Source organism: Eleutherodactylus coqui, chromosome 5 (genome assembly GCF_035609145.1).
Source record: "Eleutherodactylus coqui strain aEleCoq1 chromosome 5, aEleCoq1.hap1, whole genome shotgun sequence".
In the NCBI taxonomy this organism is placed as follows: Eukaryota; Metazoa; Chordata; class Amphibia; order Anura; family Eleutherodactylidae; genus Eleutherodactylus; species Eleutherodactylus coqui.
Window position 1 is genome coordinate 171,769,175 of NC_089841.1, and position 23,241 is coordinate 171,792,415.

The 23,241-nt window shown below is 41.9% G+C and overlaps 1 protein-coding gene across 3 annotated transcripts in view; it reads left to right on the top strand.

Moving 5' to 3' along the window:
• The window catches only part of ADCY4 (adenylate cyclase 4), a 66,442-nt gene that overhangs the window by 36,505 nt on the left and 6,696 nt on the right, over nt 1-23,241 (top strand). For all 3 annotated transcript variants that reach the window (XM_066603697.1, XM_066603696.1, XM_066603698.1), the window contains exons 8-22: nt 521-648; nt 2,388-2,546; nt 2,633-2,765; nt 6,043-6,222; nt 6,736-6,779; nt 8,967-9,047; nt 9,121-9,190; nt 10,811-10,908; nt 11,960-12,044; nt 13,961-14,098; nt 17,502-17,591; nt 20,603-20,787; nt 20,986-21,070; nt 22,583-22,741; nt 22,829-22,975. In XM_066603697.1, coding sequence (XP_066459794.1) covers nt 521-648; nt 2,388-2,546; nt 2,633-2,765; nt 6,043-6,222; nt 6,736-6,779; nt 8,967-9,047; nt 9,121-9,190; nt 10,811-10,908; nt 11,960-12,044; nt 13,961-14,098; nt 17,502-17,591; nt 20,603-20,787; nt 20,986-21,070; nt 22,583-22,741; nt 22,829-22,975 — 1,782 coding nt within the window. The remainder of the gene's footprint in view (nt 1-520; nt 649-2,387; nt 2,547-2,632; nt 2,766-6,042; nt 6,223-6,735; nt 6,780-8,966; nt 9,048-9,120; nt 9,191-10,810; nt 10,909-11,959; nt 12,045-13,960; nt 14,099-17,501; nt 17,592-20,602; nt 20,788-20,985; nt 21,071-22,582; nt 22,742-22,828; nt 22,976-23,241) is intronic.

Consider the following 23,241-nt stretch of genomic DNA (forward strand, 5'->3'; position numbering starts at 1 on the left):
CTGTCGGTGTTCTCTTACTGTATATTGCCAGCCTCTCTGCTGTCAGAGCCTATCCAACGTGTCACCTCATGCAGTACCTGCTTTTGCCAGCAAATAGCGCCATTGTATAATAGCAGAAAAAGACTAAGCCCCCTAGGAAAACCAGGATACAAATTGGATTGGAAAGGGTTAATACTTTTGTTCATTTCCCATCATATGAGCTGAACAATAACCTATAATGAAAGTGCCGGATCCAGCACATGACTGGCACCCAGCACAGCACCCAACCAACCCGATTCACTATAATGGGGTCCGTTGGGTTTCCAGCATGTCGCCCAGCATCTTTCTGGACAAAATGGCTTCACACACTGCACTATTTTGTCCGGAACTTTGTGGCGACTCTGTGCTCGGAGCCACTGACTCGGATGTGAACAAAGCCTTAGATTTGCAGCAATATAAATGTAGCCTCTAGCATGTTGTATCATTTTTGCACAAAAAACACAAAGATGCGCAACCTGAGGAGATGCTTTGTCTTCTGCAGGAAAATAACTGCATGCGTATCAAGATTTTGGGTGACTGCTATTACTGCGTGTCTGGGCTACCAGAATGCTTGCCAAACCATGCCAAGAACTGCGTACAAATGGGCTTAGATATGTGCCAGGCCATCCGGTGAGAACATTTTATGACATTATGACTTTTTGTTGAAGACTTGCATTCTAATCTTTGATATGATACTGTCTCCGAGTGTAGAAGGCTGTTGTTTTCCATTGCCAGATAGCTGTCAGGAACTTGCTTAAAGCCCAGTTTCACATCATCCAATTTAACGGAATTGCTGATTATAAATGTACCACCTTTATCCCGCCGTCCCATCAAAAAGGTTAAAAATAAAAATCTTCCCTTTTCCAAAATAGTAAATGCATGGACACATTAGTTCCTACTTTTGTCATTATGAAACTGTTTAAATCCACCAATTTGCCCAGGTCACTTGTGTTACCAAGGCAACTACAAAGTAACTGGAACTGAATAATTCTGTGCATTTCCCTTCCTTTTCTCCCCTACTTCACAGTATTGGAATATAAAGAGGCTTTTATCACTTAGATTGATTTATTTTATTTTAGCTTGGTACAGCGTTGACAAGAATTTAAGATACATATAGGAATTTTTCTGTGCTTTTTATTCCACTATTCAACACGTTATGATTTGCTGCCAGTCAACATTAGGCCGTATGTCCACGGGCGGGGCTGATTCCGCCCACGGAATCCAACCCTGCCCACTGCAGAGGACATTTTTTTACCTGTCTGGGTCTTCTCCCTTCCAGGCCGGATCTTCTTTCTTCTTTACTACAGATGAGTCCGGCCGGATGAGTTTTTTTTTTTTCTCGAGGACTTCCCTTCTGCCAACCATTTGGCTATAATACTTTTCAGGTTTGAACCTCAGGAATGTTAGAGCAGTGGGCAATTGCCTTAAGACAGATGGAGATCTAGAGGAGAAGCGCTCACTGCTTTTTGTAAATTTTTGTGAAGTGCCTTCATTTGTGGGATATTGGAGGGAGCTATCTTTTTAAGGCGATGGTGGAGAGGGGGTACCATCTGTTTGGTGGGTGGCAGTGAGTAGTCTTCCAGTGTGTGTGGCGCAGCAGACGGAGCTGTGAGGAGAGCAAACTGACCCTTTATAGGGCCACCAGCGGAAAGCCTTACAGGCAGGCTAAGGAAAGCAGCAGGTGATCCTTGTTTTCCACCACTGACGAGAGTTGGTTCAGCACCTTCATTTTCTACCACTATGAAACTGCCGGTGCGCGGGAGGATAAATACTCAGACTGTGTGAGGTCTCAGCTGAGGCTCACCTGTGTTAATACCTGCTAACCCACACTTGTATTTTACCTCCGGCCGGAGTAAAGCCTGGACGCTAACCCTCTTGTGGTGTTTATATTGCACTCATTCCTGCAGACCGAATAAGGCCGCCTGTTAAATTGCTCTATTAAAATTTGAGTTTTGGTTATCGGCATGAAGAGACGTCCTTCCAGAGTTACCCGTGTAGCATCTGATGGGTGACTTAACCTGGAATTGTGTTTTAAACAGAGCGACATCGACTGCGCCTCAATTTAATGTGGCCTGGTCTGAAACACAATAGCTTCATATCCCTGGTCCCAACGTATGTCAATAAAGCCACTATGACCCCCACTAGGGTAACGGCCCCAGTGCAGACCGACCTCTCAGGTCACGCCACAGTTCGTTTGGCCTGAGTCACTGGCATGTTCCCTCCGATGGAGGGGGCCCCAGCAAAAATCACCATGCCGCACTCTAATTCAGATAGACATGGAATAGTTTACAACATGGACATCCATGCCTCCAAAAAGAATGATTTTTATTAAATGTGGAGTTACGCCCTTGTTTTCTCTTTTTCTCCAGGAAATTGCGCAAAGCAACAGGTGTGGATATTAATATGCGTGTTGGGGTGCATTCAGGGAATGTGTTGTGTGGGGTGATTGGCCTCCAAAAATGGCAGTATGATGTCTGGTCACATGATGTAACACTGGCCAATCACATGGAAGCAGGAGGTGTGCCAGGGTAAGATTACGTAATACTGTATATTACAATCTGTGCATTGTGGGGGCCAATAACTCAGTCTTATTGCTTTGTCCATTATTCTGTAGGAGAGTGCACATTACAGAGGCTACTCTATCACACCTTGGAGGTGAATATGAAGTTCAAGATGTAACACATGCACAGAGAGACCCGTATCTTAAAGAAAATAACATAAAAACATACCTGGTCATCGACCCCAGAGTGAGTTTACACTCATAAACCTCTAAATGTTTTTAAATGTACTTGCCTAATTTTATATGTGCGTGATCCATATTCCAAATGTGATAAACGGACAGTAATTAAAGGGGTTCCCTGCTTTGGACAATCCATGTTTGAAAGGTCCTTTGACGATAAACTGATCATACAGTATCCACGCACCACAGGGGAAATTGAGCATTATGTATTAATATGTTATCGATTTCTTGGGGTAGGAATAGAATGATGCATCTACCGATCTTTTGGTCAAACTTGTATAGAAGAGTCCTATACCTAGAAGATTAAACTGTCCATAGTGCATATATTACTAGATAAAGTAGACTGCAATACAGTACCAGTACATTGTAGATTCATATTGAAGACATGAAATCTATCAAGGAACACATATAGAATTAAGTAGGAAACAAAAAAGTGTTAAACCAGAATATGTTTTAAATGTTTCAAATTAAGCAACTTTTGCTTTGATGGCAGCTTTTCATTTTCTTTCCGTCAGTTTCATTCAGTAGACACCTGGAATAGTTTTCAATTTTAACAGGTATGGCTTGTCAAAAGTTAAAGGGGTTGTCCCGCGACAGAAATGTGCATTTTTTTTTTTCTCTTCCCAGTCCCACTTCTAAAGCAAACATACTACACTACCAGTGGAAAGCGTTTTTAAAGAGCGTTTCTACTCACCATTAGCTCGTTTCGTGAACTTATAAAAATTCTTCTTTCAAGATGGCCGCCGGTCCTTTCCCAAGGTGCACCGCGGGTCTTCTCCCATGGTGCACCGTGGATGTTCTTCTCCAGTCTTGCGTTCCACTGCCGATTACAGCCACCTCATTGGCTGATCGGCACCACGTGACGGAGGCGGAGCTACGATGACGCGGAGAAGAGGCAGGAGCCAGGACGCCGCTCGTGAGCCCGGACACAGCCAGCAGAGGATTCTTATCTGCGCAAGCGCCGACTGTTGCGGCGACCAGAGAAGAAGGCTTCAGTCGTCGCCATGGAGACGGGGACGCCAGCGCCGGAGGGGCTAAGTGTATAACTTCTGTATGGCTCATATTTAATGCACGATGTATATTACAAAGTGCATTAATATGGCCATACAGAAGTGTATATCCCCACTTGCTTTCACGGGACAACCCCTTTAAGTGTGATTTGTTCTCAGTAAGAGAAACCAAGTAATCTTGTAGACATGATACCTTTTGTCAAGAGTTAACATGAGACCATCAGTTGTGTAGAGGTAGGGTTGGCCCATAGTTTTGTGCCAGATCTGCAACGCAACCTCCAAGTAAAAGTTCCAGCGCAGACGGGAAAGCGGCCTTACTTTAGGTAGTTCCAGCTTTTCTGCTGTACTCTCACAAGCCTGCATCCCATCTCAATAGTGCTCGTATCTTACCCAACCCTTGGGGTTCACTTTTGGTTCAATCCAGGCGTGCTTTATCCAGATTGTCTCTACACACAAGCTGAGGCTTCTTTTGTGAGCATGTAACAGTCTTGCAGTATTAGGTGTTGAATCCCCCATGAGCAGATAATTTACTACACTCTTTGCTCTGCTCCAACTCTACACTGTACTGACTGAACTCACTACTACACTGTACTACACTGAGCCACACAGGAAGTGTAAGGTCTTATATTACCTCCCCTTCCAGAAGCTTCTAGCATCTTCTGGCTTACCCCTCCTCTGCCAATCAGGGCTGAGGTACCACAGAGGGGCTGACTAACAGTAAGGGATTTCCTGGTTGCTATGGCCAGGCAGAGGTACAATATATGTATATGGTGACACGGTCTCCCTTAGATGGTAATATTACTCAGTACTGGGTCACTACATTTAGCCATATTCAACTACTGCTCTAATCCACATTATAGCAAGAACCACTCAACTAAGTAAAATTAAACAGTCCATCATTACTGACTTGAAGGTCAATCCAGAAAATTTCAATAATTTTAAGCACTACCTCTGCTGCAGCACCTCAGATTAGAGCCCACATATATGCTTCTAGAGATCAAGTACCAGAATGCGTGAATCGGTCCTTTATGGTCGAATTACTGCCACCAAGCCACTACTGGGGAACATCAGCAAGAAGAGAATTGCTTGGACCATGAAACACAAGGAATGGTCATTAGCTAAAGTTCCTTGGTGCAAGCAGTGAGTCATGACTGACCCCTTAGGTAATGCCACATCGTGACATTTTCTAGGCAGACTGTTTTTTGGCATGGTTTGCCATTGCCTTCCCCAGTCATCTTTTTACACCCCCCCCCCTACCCCATCTTTTAAGCTGGGTACTCATTTTACCGACCTCGGAATGATGGAAGGCTGAGTCAACCGGCTACTTCAACCACACGAAGATTGAACCTGCAACCTTCAGGTCGTGAGTGAGAGCTTAGGACCACATTTTTGCTGCCCTAACAATCTGTGCCACACAAGGCTCATGGAATGGTCTTTAGACAAGTGGAAATCTGTACTTCGGTCTGAGTCAAAATATGAGATTTTTGGTTCCAACTGCCATATCTTTGTGAAACACAGAAATGGTGATAGGATGATTTCTACATGTGTGGTTCCCACCACAAAGCATGGAGGAGTTGTGATGGTGTGTGGGTGCTTTGCTAGTGATATAATTTAAGGTACACTTAACCAGCATGGGTGCCAGAAGCATACCAGAAGGAACATGCCATGCCATCTGGTTTGCGATTAGTGACAATCACCCCAAGCACACCTCTACGGCTATTTGACTAAGACAGATGGTGATGGAGTGCAGCGTCAGATGGCATGGACTCTACAATCACCTAACCTAAAGGCATTTGAAATGGTTTGGTATGAGTTGGATCACAGAGTGAAGGAAAAGCAGCCAGCAAGTGTTCAGTACCTCTGGGAACTCCTTCAAGGCTGTTGGAAAACCATTCCAAGTAACTGTCTCATGAAGCTGATTGAAAGAATGCCAACAGTTGGCAAAGCTTTCATCAAAGCAAAAGTAGGCAACTTTGAAGAATCTAAGATATAAAGCAAAATCTGATTTTAACACTTTTTTGTTTACTACTTAATTCCATATATAGCCCTTCGTTTTTTATTTCTTGAATATTAATCTACATTGTAGAAAAATAAGAAAGACTGAAAAAAAATATGGAATGAAAGGGTGTGTCCAAACTTTTGACTGGTACTGTATATTACAACAGGTTTACTAGACCACTCCTTTAAACAGCAACTATACCTATAATCTAATAAAATCTAAATCCTTCACCTATCCCCTCAAACCACTGTATACACCGTTGTCTATACCCACAGGCCAGTGAAGACAGTGAGGAAGATGACATACTACCTACAAAGTCTGCTGATGTCACCAAGACAAGGGCGTCTGTCCGTATGACTCGCTATCTGGAATCTTGGGGAGCTGCAAAACCATTTGCTCATCTAAATCATAGAGACAGTCTAATACCAGAAACCCTCAGCACCTCCCGCATTATGGTAAGTGTCCAGAAATCTATCATTTATTAAATGCTGAGAGGCTGCTAGTATACCTTAAAGGGAACCTGTCACCTGCTTAAAGCACCAGAAACTAACTTGTGCTGCTCTTAGGGCAAGTGACGGAGCTGGGTGATGTATTTTTCATACTTGCCCGCTTCCTGGTTCCCGCAGTGCCCGCCTGTAAAGTCAGCACACTGGCTGAAAATCTGACTCTTCAGAGTCACGTGCTCTCCTATACAAGTCTATGACTTTGTGCGCACACGGGACTCTGAAAAGAGTCAGATCTTTGGCCAGCATGCGGACTTTGCAGACGGACACCACGGGAACCAGGAAGCGGGTGAGTATAAAAGAATAAATCACCTGGCTCCCCATCATTTGCCCTAACAGCACTAAAAGTTAGTTTATAGTGCTTTTTGCAGGAGAGGTTCCCATTAAATTGACTGTATTGCTACACATAGAGTAGATTGCCATGCAGACACATTTGCCAATGAATTATTGATTTATCTTTTCTAGGATCTCCCAATGTCTGCTATGCCTCAGTTCGGGAATACTGACAAGTAGGAGCAGGAATCTTCTCCCTTGCTGCTTTATGCTTTCTACATACCCCTGTGATGTCACATACCCCTCTCTCCCGCTTGGCCCTTCTGTCCTGTGGCTTCCATGTGTCTGATGTCAGCAGAGCTTCTTGTGAGAAGAGACTATCTGTTTTTATGTACTCCTTTGTCTCTGGTGTGCTTGTTTCGCAAGTCTTGGTATTGTACTGAGTTCTTGTCTTGTTTTGCCACTTGTTTTATCTCCTGTTTGCTTGAAAGGGTATGGAATTTCGTTCATGTTTAGAAATGTTATAGAACTTCTCGTGGCTGCATACTTTGTTTGCAGCGCTTCTTTGTATAATTTCTGCAGACCCCAAATTAGGATTTAGGGCCATGGTGCCAGTTTATCTCATGGGAAAGAGGAGGGATTGAATTCAATTTCCCTCTTGGCCAATTGATGCCTCCTTCGGGTTGTTTGATGAAGCCTATAGACAGCACAATTGTTAAACCAGCTTGCTAAAATTTAATGTCTCTGGTGGTGATCTTCTGATAGAGCCAGAGGCGTAATATGCTTTACTGTCTTTCTATCCAGTCTAAAGCCCCATTTACTTGCAACTATTATCGCTCAAAAGCCATCGTTGAGTGATAATCGTTGTGTGTAAATGCTCCCATCTTTCATTCTTCGGCTGAACGATTATTAGTTCAGCATAAAATCCATTGTTCAGCAAGACAGAAGATAACACAGACCCCATGCTGTGTTTACTGTCCATGGTGTTGTATTCCCCACAGGAGTGCTGATAACAAAGGGGCTGAATGCAGAGAACAGACCACTTGCTGTTTTCTGCATACAGCTGCCAAGGCTAATTTGCATGCAAATGAAGCTGATAACCTGCTAATGGACATTAGTGTTCATTAGCAGATTATGCAAAACAATCAAAACCTTTTGAGCGATTATTTTTGCGTGTATATGGGGCTTAAGATCCCGCTCTCCAAAGCCAGCCATAAGATAGGTGATGGTTGAACGCTCATTCAGCTGATAACTGTCTTCCCCAACCATCATGAAAGCATTTATTCAGTAGGTGAAAGGGAGACAAGCGACTGCTAGACACTTAGGCCTGTGGCTTGTCTCCCAGTAGAGCAAAGGATAGTGTTTGTCCAAAATCAGAAGTATCAAATCCTTGTTTCCCCACCACCTGCTGTCAGGGAATAGTCTTGAGGACTATATACACCTTAGCTTGTCTTGGTGTCTTTAAAGGAATTGTGTCCTCAGAAAAGTACTTACTGTGTTAACCAAGTTTTTATATTAATCCTTTAAGGACTGGCCTCTTTTCTTTTTTGCCTCAGCCTTCTAAGAGCCATAACATTTTGTGAGACAAGTAGTATTTATTAATGGTACTACTTAATGTATCATGTAATATACTGAAAAATGTAATTGTTTTTTGGGTTTTGTTTCCTGGCATTCATGTGGTGGTAAAAATGACATGTTCATTTTATTCTGCAGGTCAGTATGATTACAGCAGTACCATATGTATATAGTTTTATGTTTAAAAAAAAAAGTGGTAAAAGTGTGGGATATATATAATATATATTTTATTTATAAAGCCAATTATGTATGTAATAAATATCATTTTCTTTTACACTTTTTTTAGATATAGATTTCTTTGTTTTATTAAACTTAATTGTACATTTTTTTCCTATGTTTTTCAAATCCCAATAGGGGACTTGAACTTAATCACCTGTACAATACAGTGCAATACTTTTGTATTGCAGCATATTGTACCATTAAGCCATTGTTGTGAAGCATGTCTCTAAATGCTGTTGACATCTTGCTTGACCTACAGTTCACTCCCATAGCCATGTACCGTAAATAGAATGAGCAAGTCTAAAATGAAAGTCTAAAAATCAGAAAATTAAAAAAGATTAGAAAAATGGGATTAGTTTTACTATGCGGTTTTAATTAGTTTAAAAAAAAAATCTACAGTAAATGTATTTAAGTTAATTGAATGTGTGGATGAGCAGCTTTAGTCCTGACTGGACATTGTATTACTATTGTTATTTAGCTTTTTTATACCAATCTTTCAAAACCTCTACAGATATTTCTAAAACAAAAATAGATCTGGTTTCCAATCCATGCTTTCCTTCATTGCTGGTTCTGTTTTTCATAGTTTGTTTTCCTTTTTTTTTTATTCTTATCATATCTTTTTCTTTAAGGTTTCGCTCCCCAAAAGAGGCAAATGAGTCGTCAACCGATAACAGTATCTCCAGTATTTTGGAAGAACTTAAATCCTTGAGGTTTGTAATGTTGTTTGTGCCTCTATGTACTTCTCTCTGAATATTATCCCTGATATGGTTTTGTCTTCATTAGGCAATGGAAGAAATCTGATGATTTTAACCGCGTCACTCTGTATTTCAACGAGAAAGCCATAGAAAAAGAGGTACGATATTATACTTCACTACTAGTATCCAGCAGACCTGAAGAACAAGAACTTTGATGCAGGTCACTGAGATCTAAACTCTTGTAAAACATCCCTAATGAGAGTCCACTGCCCAGCCTATTGTAAAATAGACCATTTGTATATAATTCAATGGTGTCCATTCAATAATACAAAACTGTTTTCTGTCCATGTGTCGACGTTCAGACAATGGAGTGAGTTGGGAAGCAGATTTGTGCAGCTACAAATATGACAGCTGTAGAATGCAATGCAAATGCGCAGTATATGTGACATCTCTAGTTCCCAGGGTCGGTTCACATGAGGCATTTGGTGACTTTTTTAATGGAATTTAACATCTAACTTTTCATCAAAATGCTTTTAATGATTTACAAGCAGCAGTAATTTCTTCCCAATCTGTTTCTTGAAGTATCTCTAACAACGTTTAATCTAGTGTTTTTTGCTTCCGTTTGTGAGATTCACACTGCTGTCACAAGGCCTTCCCAATGCGTAAACCCAGTCTAAATCCCCAAGTCGCAGAAAGTTAATGATAATAATTCACTACTATAAATTAAGAACTCGGGTCTGAAACACAACCTGAAAAGTAAAATGCCTGTAATATGCTAAAATACCTCAAATGCTCTGCTGCTGGCAGTAGTTCTTGTGATTTGATTCTTTGCTGGTTGCTACTTCGTGCAGCTGTTCCTGAGGATTAACAGCGCATATGGTGCCAGTGAGTAAACTTAAATCCTCTGAACCAAAGTCATTTGAGACAGGAAGCACAAAAATCTTTTTGAAACTGCTGAGACTAGTGATTTACAGCTGAGATTCTGTATAGGCACTTTTGGAAAAATATGAATGATTTTGCAGAAATGTGGAAAATTATCTAAGAGGCCAATTATTGCAACAGCAGCTTTATAGTGCTCGGATCAGCTATTACTTTCCATCCTGTACAGACTGGGGAAATTTTTAATGCTGCAGCCCACCAAAAAATCAGGATACCAAATTTCCAAATGGACATATCCTGTAAAATACATTTACATGTCAACGTAAGGCTGCTGTCACACCTGCGTTGGGGTCAGTTCAGGGTTTCCGTCTCTCTGCTCCATTTTTGGCAGAGAGAAACTGAAATAAAACAAAAAATTGATCCCTTTTTTCCCATTTGATTTCATTGGGGTTTCAAAAAACAGAAAGCAAACGGAAAGGCTTCCATTCCGTCAGGTTTTCGCTTTTTCTATATGAAAAAAAATAACGCTGCAGACTGCGCTGTTCTCTCGTCCAAAAAAAAGAGCCTGATTAAATGTAAGCAAATTGAAGCCTTTGTATTTGCTGTCTGTTTTTTTTGAAACCCCATTGAAATTAATAGGGGAAAAAAAAATATGATCCGTTTTATTCCAATTTCTCACCTCCAAAAACGGATCTGAGAGCCAGAAACCCTGAACTGACCCTAACGCAGGTGTGAAAGCAGCCTAAATGCTATTTTACACAGCACAGAGATGAAACGTTCTTACAAAACGGTGCAAATACAGGCTGAAATGTACGGTTTTGCTTGGAATTTATCCACAGAGAATATATCTTTGCATAGAAAGCAAATTACATTGTAATCTCCTGTATTATTTTGTACAGTACCGACTCTCAGATTTGCCGTCCTTCAAGTATTACACTGCCTGTTGCTTCTTCATCTTTGTTTGCAACTTTATAGTCCAGATGTTGGTGTCTCCCAAGTAAGTAAGCATCTCCCTGTTGGAAAATTATAATAAACTACGATGTATTCAGTGTTATACAAATGTGAAAATGCATTAGATGAATGCAAGAAGCAAACTAATCTTTCATGATTACAAAGATGCAGCAGCACTCTACTGCACGAAAGTGGTTATACTCATTAGATTAAGCTTGGCTAGACCAGCCAATTTTGGTAGGAACAGCTCACATTCTAACGTATATGGGGCTGTCTCAACTTGGCCCTGATGGCAAATGTAGGAAAAAAAGAATCAGCATGTTGGAACCCCCCCCCCCCCCCTCCCATTGAGAGTACATGCATGGACTGTTGAGATGAGTTTGCAGGTGTATGGGGGAGTCCGGAGAAATAACTGCTGGCTGACAGCTATCTAAGGGCTTGTGCACTTCAATGTAGGAGATTCCATTCAAAACCTCCATCGTTGATTTCTGCTTAAAAAAAAAACACTGGAGAAAATAGTGCAGCATGCTGCACTATTTCGTTCTGTAAAATGCTGTATGGACAAACAGAAATCGAAGGACCTTAATTGTAGTTAGTAGAGTCCATTTGGTTCCATTGTCTAACGGATTCATTCAGTCCGGGATTGCAATGTTCTTACTTCCTGAATGGAGTAGTAAAATGGAAACCTCTAGCGCTAGTATGAATGAGCCTTTAGGTGTATGGCATCTCAGCTTTAAGATATATTGTATGTAACTATGTAATGAGAACCCAGCTTGGTGGGGGGTAATAAATATAATTACCTGAAAGCGCTGCGGAATAAGTTGGCGCTATACAAATACAAAGATTTTTTATAATCTGCTATATTTACTGTACTTTACATGTGAGGGCGTTAGCACGTTTAGATTGTATTGTGTGAGCCCATGTTCCTTGAGAAGTCAACCACATTCTGATGGGTGCCTACATTAGGTATACAGTATGTAAACAAGACCTTTATACATCTAAAACTGCAAACTAGGCCTATAGCAGTTCTTAAAAACTAATTCTGCACATTGATCGGCATTACCCCCACAATGGCCTAATCTGTGTTCTCTTTCTAGGAATACCGCCCTCGGCATCTCATATGGCATTTCATTCTTCTTATTTCTACTTTTCCTATTTGCCTGCTTTGCTGGACATCTCTCTGTAAGTGGCCGATATGACTTGTTATAGCTTATTTTTTTGTACATTTGCTGCTTCTTTTGTTTTTGTTTTAACACCTTTGGACCAATATCTAAAAATTGGCCACACCCAGACAACCCCTTTAATGAGGAGTACATGCTGTACTTCACTTTATTGAGGTGTGATCTCACAATAGTGGCTTTGTTCCTGGATTAATGAAGGACTCACTATTTTCTGTAAACAACAAAAGCTTTTTCTCCAAGTCCGTTTAGTGCTTCAGCCCCACAATGTCTCTATTGTAATAAGATGCCTTTGCCTCCACTTTTTGTTAGACGTTACCTGAAGCGGCATTTTAACAACTGAAATTTCACTTATGATTTAAAAGAAGAAAATAGAATTATAGATGATAGGAAAAGCCCACGTGGTCCATCCAGTCCACCCTCAGCCTTGTGGATCATAGGACGCAGCCAAATCCATAGCTGTGGAATTGCACATCAAAATCCGCAGGTCTGATTGCAGATTTTGATGTGAAATTGCGGCAGGTTTTAAGCCATTTTCAATTACGCACCAAAATCCATAAGTAGCTTGCGGAGTTTGGTGCAGAATTTACCGCAGCTTGCAGTGCGTGGTGTGGCCTATTCCATCCCATGTCAAAGATCCCTAATATTTCCTTTTCATTTTCCTTTTTGGATAGATTTGTTTTTTACTGTTGGTTTTCAACCACGTCTGCTGGAAGTTTGTTCCAGGCATCTACTACTCTTTCAGTAAAGTGTTTTCTGATGTTGCTTCTGATTTCTCCCCCCCCCCCCCCCCCCCCTCCAACTAATCCCAGATTGTGTCCCCTTGCTCTAGTGTTTTAGCACTTTCATCCTCATGGTGGTTTGGATGTTTATAAAAGCTAGTTTTATTCCCTGTTCCTTATTTGCAATGAGAGAGACAAAAGAGCTGTCTGTGCTAAGTGATTACAGCATTTCCGGTCTGCTCAAAAGTCTGAAGGCCCATCTAGACTCAACGATTCTCGCTCGACAATTGCTCAAAGCTGTCTTTTGAGTGAGAATCGTTGAGTCTAACTGCACGGATATCATGCATTTTTTGTGAATGAGTCGTTCATCGTTCTCTTTCAGCAAGCAATTCAATGAATGACAGCGAATCGCTGACTGTGATTGGTCAAAGTGCTCAGCCAATCACAGGCAGCGCTCGGACCTTCATTAAATTTAATGACTTGCCGAGTGCTGCCTGTGATTGGCTGAGTGCTCAGCCAATCAGATACAGCTCTTTCAGCTGGTGAGGATTTGAAATCCCCGCCTGATGAAAGAACTTCAGAGCAGTGCAAGGAGAAGTGGCTACACGCAGCTGAGCCCCTGCAGCGGCGGAGAGCTGAGTGTATATATTTTTTTTAATTTTTTACACTTGATAGGGATGATTTCAGGGAAGGGCTTATATTTAAAGCCCTTCCATGAAAATCACTTCGGGGTTGCCTGTGTTCTGCATACCCAGCTCGAAGCGCTCAGCTGTATATTTCCTTTTTGCCTGTCACCTTTTTAAAAAGCGGGCAGTACTTTTCAGGAGGAGGCATCTCCGCCCAGCACCAACAGAGTTATGTATAATTTACACCAAAAACTGGCATAAATCATTCCAGAAAGGTACGCCAGATCGGACATGGCGTACATTTCTGTCCAGGCACATGAAGCTGCCTGGTATATGCCGAATACATGAAGAGTAATAACATGTATTCAGTGCACTGTGCGCCCAGGAAAATTGTGCGAACCCCGTTGCAGAAATGCTGGCCTTAGTAAATCCCTCCCATTGTTTTTTTTTATACTAAACAATGACGAGTGCCAGTAATGTTGACGACAACTGTATATTCAGTTAATCATTGTGTTTTATTTGTAAGTTGTCTTGTGTAATCACATCTACTTTTATGTTTATTCCTTCAACAGAAATGTATCCTTAAAGGACCGCAACTTCTCCACTGGGTTCCTTCTCTCTCCTCCGCTCTCTCCAGCCGGCCCTGGTTGAGAGTACCATTTGGAACCCTGACAGTTCTCACTGTGTTGTTTATGGCAGTTTTTAACTTGGTAATTAATCACTTTTTTGTGTATTTATTTTAATAATCAGTTGAAGTAAAAAACCCTACAGCTGGAAGATCACTTTACTTTATACACTGAATAGCCATGTTATTAGAGATGCCCGCCCTTTCACGATTGGAGCTTTCTTGTATGGAAGGTAGACACGTGACCCCCAAAGTGCAGCCTAAAATCAGAGGAACAAGTTTTCTATGAATTCACATCAAAATGGAAAAATAGAGTATTCATCAACTTTGAACAGGACATGGTCATTGTGATAGACTAGCTGGGGCCAATATCTCAAGAGCTACTAACCTTGTGGGGTTTCTCATGTAACATTGTAGAGAGTATGCAAAGAATAATATGAAAAGAAAAAGCATGCAGCATAACTGGATCCTGCCGATGTACATAATTGGCCGAGGAAGCAGGTCAGAGGAGGATGTGAAGAACCATTCTGATGACCAGCAGTGCACAGTCAAACAAGTTACAGTCTAATATAATGCTGGTGCTTCAGCTTATGTGTTCAAATGCACAAGTCATCGTTGCTTAGCTTGAATGGGCTATACAGCAGATGACCAGTTCCATTGCCATTGTTATCTAAGAGGAACAGAAATGGAAGATTCCAGTTGACAAGGGTGCAAACTTTGGATCAAAAAGCAGTGGAAAATCATCAATTTCTCATCTGCATACAAATTCCTGTTGCACAATGCAGATGGGAGGATCGGAATTTGGTACAAGCATCATGAATTTCTGTCAGCTGTTTTAGAGTATATCAGGGCCGTTACCTAATATCCAGCAACTGTAAGAAGCTCTCCTGCCTGGATGGGGCCAATATTCCTACACATCGATTTGAACATTTACTGGAATTTATGCCAAGAAGAATTGCTGCATTTTTGACAGCCAAAGGAGGTCCAACGCGCTACTACTGTAGATGGGTGTTTCTACTAAAGTGACTATTCGGCGTATAAGTTACATATAAATAACTTGATAAACTAAGGCTGGTCTCACACCTGCGTTAGGGCTCAGTCCAGAGTTTCCGTCTGTCTGCTCCATTTATGGAGGAGAGAAACTGAAATAAAGCTGAAAAAAGCCTCAGTTTCTTTCCCCATTGATTTCAATGAGATTTAAAAAAAAAACGAAAAGCTTCAGTTTGCTTCCATACCATCAGCTGTCCTTTATTTTTGATAGAAAAATAACGCTGCAGATTACGCTATTCTCCCGTCCAAAAATACGGAAGCCTAACGGAAAGGAAGCAAACGGAAGCCTCTCCGCTTAATTTCCATATTTTTTTAAAACTCCATTGAAATCAATTGGCGGGGGGACGGATACATTTATTTTAGTTTTTTTTTTTTTTTCTGCAAAAATGGAGCAGAGAGACAGAAACCACCAACTGACCCTGACACGGGTGTGAAAACACCCTTAAATTTGCAGGAATAAGACAACTTTTACATTTTATCTTTTATTTGAAGCTGTCTCAGATGGGGGGGAGGGGGTCAACCTTTTAGTGAAAACATTATGTGACTATTTACTAAACATGGAGTAGACTAATAATTTGCTTTAGAAATTACCACAACACTCTTTGTTCATGTAGTCTTTTCAGCTATTAATCCCTTAGTGACCATTCAAATGTGTTTTCACAGCGGTCAGTAAGAGGTCTTAGGCTAGGCTGCCATAAACCCACGATGGCCTAGTCTAATGCTGGCAAGAGAATGGCGTGCTGGCATGAGCCAGAGCTCAGCTGCCTACTGGCAGGCAGGCTCCTACTCTCATAGAATGGTAGAGTTGGAAGAGACCTCCAGGGTCATCTAGTCCAACCCCCTGCTCAGTGCAGGATTCACTAAATCATCCCAGACAGATGTCTGTCCAGCCTTTGTTTGAACACTTCCATTGAAGGAGAACCTACCACCTCCCGTGGCAACCTGTTCCACTCATTGATTCCCCTCACTGTCAGAAAGTTTTTTCTAATATCTAATTTGTGTTTCCTCCCTTTCAGTTTCATCCCATTGCTTCTAGTCTTTCCTTGTACAAATGAGAATAAAGCTGATCCCTCTGCACTGTGACAGCCTTTCAGATATTTGTAGACCGCTATTAAGTTTCCTCTCAGCCTTCTTTTTTGCAAGCTAAGCATTCCCAGATCCTTTAACTGTTCCTGATAGGACATGATTTGCAGACTGCTCACCATCTTGGTAACTCTTCTCTGAACTTGCTCCAGTTTGTCTATGTCTTTTTTAAAGTGTGGTGCCCAGAACTGGACACAGTATTCCAGATGAGGTCTGACTAAGGAAGACTAGAAGGGGATAATGACCTCACGTGATCTAGACTCTATGCTTCTCTTAATACATCCCAGAATTGTTTGCCTTTTTGGCTGCTGCATCACATTGTTGGCTCATGTTCAGTATATGATCTATTAATGTACCCAAGTCTTTTTCACATGTGCTGCTCAATAGCCCAATTTCTTTTTATTCTGTATTTGCTTTTTTCATTTTTCTTGCCCAGATGTAGGACTTTGCATTTCTCCTTGTTAAATACCATTCTGTTAGTTGCCGCCCACTGTTTAAGCTTTTCTAGATCTTTTTGAATCCTCTCTCTGACTTCCCTAGTGTTAGCTATCCCTCCCAGCTTTGTGTTGTCTGCAAATTTGATCAGTTTCCCATCAATTCCCTCCTCCAGATCATTTATAAAAAATGTTGAACAACACTGGGCCTGGGACAGAGCCTTGTGGTACCCCACTTGCTACATTCTTCCACTTGGATGTGCAGCCATTTATGACCACTCTGAGTACGATCACTCAGCCAATTGTGAATCCACCTAACAGCTGCCTTGTCAATCCCATATTTGGTAATTTTTTTTCAATAAGTATGCTCTAACAGCCAGGAGTATACAAATCTTGGATACGAGGCGTTTAACCCCAAAAAGCAATCAAAAAGTTGTATATACCCCAAAATGTTACTAAAACTATTGCCTTGCAATATACAAGACCTAACACACAAAAATTAATAGTTAACAATGCATTATATGTACCCCAAAGTGGCGCTATTAAAATATACAACTTGTTCTGCAAACATCAAGCCCTTGTATGGCTATGGCAACAATAAAATTAAAATGCTCTGGTTATTGGAATGTGATAATGAAAAAAAATTACCTGGTGATTAAGGTGCAAAATAGGGCAGTCACAAAGGGGTTAAATAACCGTGTTTGTAACCTCAATATATCCAGGCTAATTTTGATATTTTTGATAAATCTCAAGTAGTTTTATCTCAGATATGTTATTAATTGCACTGTTGTCACGGAAGCATAATCCACTAAATGGGAATAAAAATAATGGGACAGCTTTCACCACAAACAAAAGTATAGCAAAGACTGCTGTGATGCCTTTGTGTGACCTACTGATCACTGATGAAGCTTTTCCACTTAGTTCTTTTTACCAGAAGATGTGTGTCCAGATGATTCCAAGAATACATCAGTAACTTCAGCCACTGAAGCCCACATGTTATACAGTCTGCCGGTTAGTAGATCCTTGGTTTTGTTTAAGCGACCTTAGAAATATACAGCTGAAATATATAGAACATATAGGGTGCTGCTCAAATTTTAGTTTTGGTAAAACCCGTGTTACACCTTCTAATTTTGTTACAATAAGAAATACGATTGGTTAATATTTATTGGTGCCTCAAAGCAATTATAATCATGATGCAAGTTAAAGCTAATCTATGGGGTCACAGTAAGTGATGTCATCTGTATTGTATTCCCTGCATATTTGCCAGTTTATTTGTATTCGGGCATTGATCTTGGTGCTCCCCCACTGCTTCTGTTCTTCTTGATTAGTTGCAAATAAGGAAAATGGAATAAAACCTCCACAGTGCCACCTATTAGAAGGCAGCATTCCTTCAAGCCAAAGTCAGACTCTTTATGCAAGCCCTGTAACAATGACTGGGAATTGTTGCAAGTCTTGTATAAGGAGTCTGACTTCGGCTTGAAGGATACTGCCTTCCAATAGGTGGCACTGTGGAGGTTTTATTCCATCTTCCTTATTTGCATATTACCCAGAGGAGCGTGCATGGCCATTTAAGTCTCCTCACTCACTGTCTAGGTGCTCTCCCTAAGGAGAAAAGATGGTGTTTCTGACCACTTGGTTGGTTAACACAGAACTGAAAGATTGTGTCAGGGAAATGCCACTTTCTGCAGTATCGTTAGCTACTTTAAGATTTCTGACCTCATGTTTGGATTGATGTCCTCATTTTTCTCCCAAGCACTAGAACAGCTTCAAGAAATTATTCTGAAACATTCAATGCCACAAACAATTTCTTGATATTGTTTAAGATTAAGATTGTTTCTTTACGTTAATTCTTTTTTCATTAATCTTAACTCTTTGCGGTATGGTTACGCCCCTTGTTTGTCTTAAGTTGCTAGTTTCCACTCTACAGTTTCTTTGAAAAACAATGAGAATTTCATGCAAATACCATAAATGTCCAGGGAAGCTTTGGATGGCAGCAGGTTTACTTGTGATTTCTTACATTATAAGCTCCTGTAGTATTTCGGGGTTCATCTTTGGAATAAGTGCAGCAAACCATGATTTTATATGTATTTGTTTAAAGGCCCATTTAGATACAGATAGTCCCCTACTTGCGAACATTCGACTTACGAATTTCGCAAGATACGAACTATCTTTCCTGCACAGTATGATATAATGCTATGGCATTACATCATACTGTGCAGGGACCGGGCAGGCTTCTATCAAGCCTGATGGAAGCCTGTCCGGTCAGATCGCGGCTGCTAGGCAGCCGGGGTCCTTCTGAAAGGCCCTAGGGCTGTCTATGCAGAGCGCCTATCAGGCTGTGCGCTCTATGGGCACTCTGCATAGGCAGCCCTGGGGCCTTTCAGGAGGTCCCCGGCTGCCTAGCAACCGTACAGCGTCCCGCGATCTCATCGTGGGACGCTGTACGGGCCCCCTGAACGTCGGGTGCAAGCTGTTTCTTACAGCGGGCACCCGGCGGCAGCAGTTCCGACGAGCCGCGCCGCTCGTCAGAACTGTTAACACTTTAAATACCGCTGTCAGAGCGGTATTTAAAGTGATAACAGTTCCGACAAGCGGCGCGGCTCGTCGGAACTGCTGCCGCCGGTTGCCTGCTGTAAGAACAGCCTGCACCCAACGTATGGAGCGGGATCCACCCGCGATCCCACTCCATACAACCATTTGTTCGACTTGTGAACAAATCGACTTGCAAACAGGTTCCTGGAACGGAACCTGTTCGCAAGTAGGGGACTAACTGTACAATTATTGTTCAAAAGCAGTCTTTTGAGTGATAATCGCCCTGTGTAACTGCACTTGCATCGTGCAGTTTTCGTTAAACCATCGCACATTGTTGTCTTTCAGCATGCTAAAATATCAGCGATCAGTTATGAGGGATTCACAGCAGGATACAGCTGATACTATTGTTTCAGCTGTATCCCGCTCCCTGAACACAGGTGGGGTATGAAGAACAGAGCAGTCAAGCTGTGTTTTTCCATACCCCGCTCGGAGCGCTCGGCTGTATAACAGCCGGGTGCTCCGAGCAGAGAACAGCTGGATGCAGAAGACAAGCAGTCCCGCTTGTCTTCTGCATCCCCTGCTTGGAGCGCAAGGTCATGTTTTGAGCGATAATCGTTGCTAAATGGGCATTTATACAGCACATACTAATTCTGCAGCTTTGTACATCACTTGATGTCCCCATTGGGGCTCATAGTCTACGTTCACCTATTAGTATCTTTTTTTGGAGTGCCCACACAAACATAGGGAGAACATACAAACTCCACGCAGATGTTACCCTTGGTAGGATTTGAGCCCAGGACCCCAGCGCTGCAAGAAAAGCATGTCCTATCTTGGCATGTATTACGCGCCACACTAAGATGTGCATGGCGATGAGCACCATGCAGCCAGTATGCAATATCCTTGCGTACTGACTGCATACCGCGTACGTATGTCTCGCAGCCTGCATGCTGTGAGATGCGCTCATGTGAGCCTGGCCTTGAGGCTTCACTCATTTTTGAGTAAGGAAGCTTCATAAAAGCGAACAATTGGAAGTGGTGTGACCAATAGAAATGAAAAAATCTGGCTATACATTTGAATGGCACCCTTATATGTATTACACACAAGCAAATCCACCTGCCAATCACTGGCATGAAGAACAGAGAGAGGCTGGCGGGGGCACTTCCCTCGCGAATACAGTGGATTCAGAATGATTAGTCTACTGCTTCTCTCAGTGCTCATATTAGCTAAACAGCTGAGTGTTTTTGGCTTTTAGGAGTACAGACCTTCCGCTTTAATGTGCTCTTCTTAAATAGGTCAGCATATTCGGCTGACCGATCCGCTTGAAGCTCATTAGACTGAAATGCAGAGGCCAATTTCCTGGGGGCGGGGGGGATACAATGGGTTTTTTATATTAATGTAAATATGATTTGTAGACATGCTGATGAGGATGTAGTTGTATATAGTGGCTGTATTATTGATTACATATATGATCAACCTTTCCCTCTTTCTAGTATTACATGTACTGCTGTATTCTGGGGCTCCTAGCTTGCTCTGCATTCCTACTCATGAACTTTGAAGTCAAGCTGATCCTGCTGAGCATCGCCCTGGTGATCTACAACATAATCTTTTTGCACACTCACAGCTGGCTATCTGACTGTTATATCGATTGGCTGTCTGAGAGTCGGAACATTTCCAGGTACGCTCGAGCTGCCGCTCTAATGTTACAACAGGTGTCTGCCATCTCGGCCATTATGACTATTGATCTAGCGCACAGTTTATAGTACCATGTTCAGATTTTGTTTCTGAGGGCCGTTGGAACACACGGGGTGATAGAGTGTAGCGAGCCATGATAAATGTGTTCCTGATGATTTACTTCATACTTTTCTTACATTAGCCTCGGAGTGCTGAAGGAGCCAAAAATTATGGGCAGCATTTCATTATTCATCTTCTTCTTAACCCTCTTGGCACTGGCTAGGCAGGTGAGTGCTTGTCATTTGTAGGAGATTTGCATACTGGGGGTGGGGGGAATATATATTTATATTTCTGTAAAATCTTTTTACCTGTCACTATTCTTGTCTGAGCGTAAGACCCAATGCACACGGCCGGCTTTGCATTGCGGAATGTCCATGAGCGGAAATCAATAGCAGCATTGTCTATTCTGGGCAAGATTCCACGCGGAATCCACGGCTCGTCAAATCCGTGGCCCTTCTACAGTGACAGCTGTGGACTGGTCGCGAAATCCACGTCATCGCCTAGCTGGCACATTCGCATATACATCTAAAGACACTGCGGATAGGTACTCAGGGGATCCGCAGGGGTCACCGGCCAGGCATTCTGCTGCGGGATCCCACATGCGGAATCCGACCCGGTCGTGTGCATTCGGCCATAGGCTGTTTTCTGCTAAGTAAAACTATTTAAAAGCTGCCACTTTAAATGTGTTTCATTTCAGGCCGTTTTCAGATTAGATTCTGACAGTCCAGCACTGGTTCCTTGCTGGTTTCTGTCATCTATGCAGAATACTGCCCAGGGACAGCAGGGGTCAATATGTTGTGAGATGGGCACCTTCTTGGTCTCCTCACATAATTTCTGTCCCTGTCAGTCTTTTAAACTGGATGGAAAAGCTTCTCATATATAGACTCCTTTTGATTCTATCCTGGTTTCTGTCCTTAGACGTTTTTTTGCATGCCAGAAGGGAACCCTGGACAGAGAAAGCACTGAAATGAAACCAGACCCTCTGAAAGAGCCTTACTGCCCCAAAAAATTGGCATGCTGGTGTATCTTTATTTTGCTACATCGTTTTTTTTTGGGGGGGGGGGTTTGGTAAATGAGTGCTGGCCTTTCTGATTTAGTGGATGCTTCCATCAAGCTAATTTGGCGTATTTCATATACGAATATGGTTGAGGTTTTTTGGTGTTTTTTGAAACAAATTTGAATCTGTGGTTGGATTATATTTTGTGTTTAACCTTAAAGGGGTCATCAGAGTATTTTTTATTTGATATTTGGGCCCCTCCTCCCCATACTTTGTTTGATTAATACCTTACTGTGGCACGCAGTGCCGTGGCATCTGACAGATTACATCAGCGGGTCTTCTGGTCCAGTGACATCCCATAAACGCATCATCTGGGCTTCTAATGTAGAAGCTTTCAGCCTGTTTATAGGACAGCCCTGTAATGTCAGTGTTGGGCCTCCTATTGGCTGCAGCGGTACAGAACCATGTGACCGCTGCAGACAAACCATCAGAGGACCGGAGCTGCAGCGAGGGAGCAATACAGACGCGGAGAAGTGTGTGTATAACAAATATATAATTTTTTTTTTCTTTTTTTATACTCAATTCCCCCACCTTTCCTCTCAGCCACCAATGATGATTTACATCAGAAAACCTGTTAAAGTATATTATATAATTGAATGACATAGAACGTTTTTCCATTAAGTTGTTGTTATATGGGTTAGAGTTCACATTTCTAAAAGCTGTAATTTTTGGAACTCTTCAGAACGAATTTTACTGTCGCCTTGACTTTCTTTGGAAAAGGAAGTTTAAAATGGAGCGTGAACGTATTGAGACCATGGAGAATCTTAATCGTGTTCTGCTAGAAAATGTCCTTCCAGCTGATGTAGCCCAGCAGTTTATTGGGCAGAACCTTAGGAATGAGGTAACTGTCTGTTGGTAGCAAATGCTGCGGTCTGTCTTATTCCTATGTAGTGGATTAAAGCAGTAGCTGTGCCTTCTGTACCTGCAGGACCTGTATTACCAGTCTTATGACTGCGTCTGTGTCATGTTCGCCTCAATACCTGACTTCAAGGAATTTTACACAGAATGTGATGAAAACCACGAGGGCCTGGAGTGTCTGCGTCTGCTTAATGAGATAATAGCAGATTTTGATGAGGTGAGGAGAAAAAAAACTTGCATTGCATTGAGTTTCGGAATAATCAGACTGTATTTAGTGCTGAACTTTAAACTGCTCACATAATTCATGTCATCCCTCTAGAAGACAATTCTTTGCAGTAATTAACAAAATGCCTATGTGATGTCATCACTGTAGGATAACAAATGTGTACTATTGACCGTTTACTGTCAAAATGAGAGTGGCAACAAAAAAGAATTCTTTTTTTACCCTAATTGCCAAACATAAGGGATCTCCTCTCATCCTGG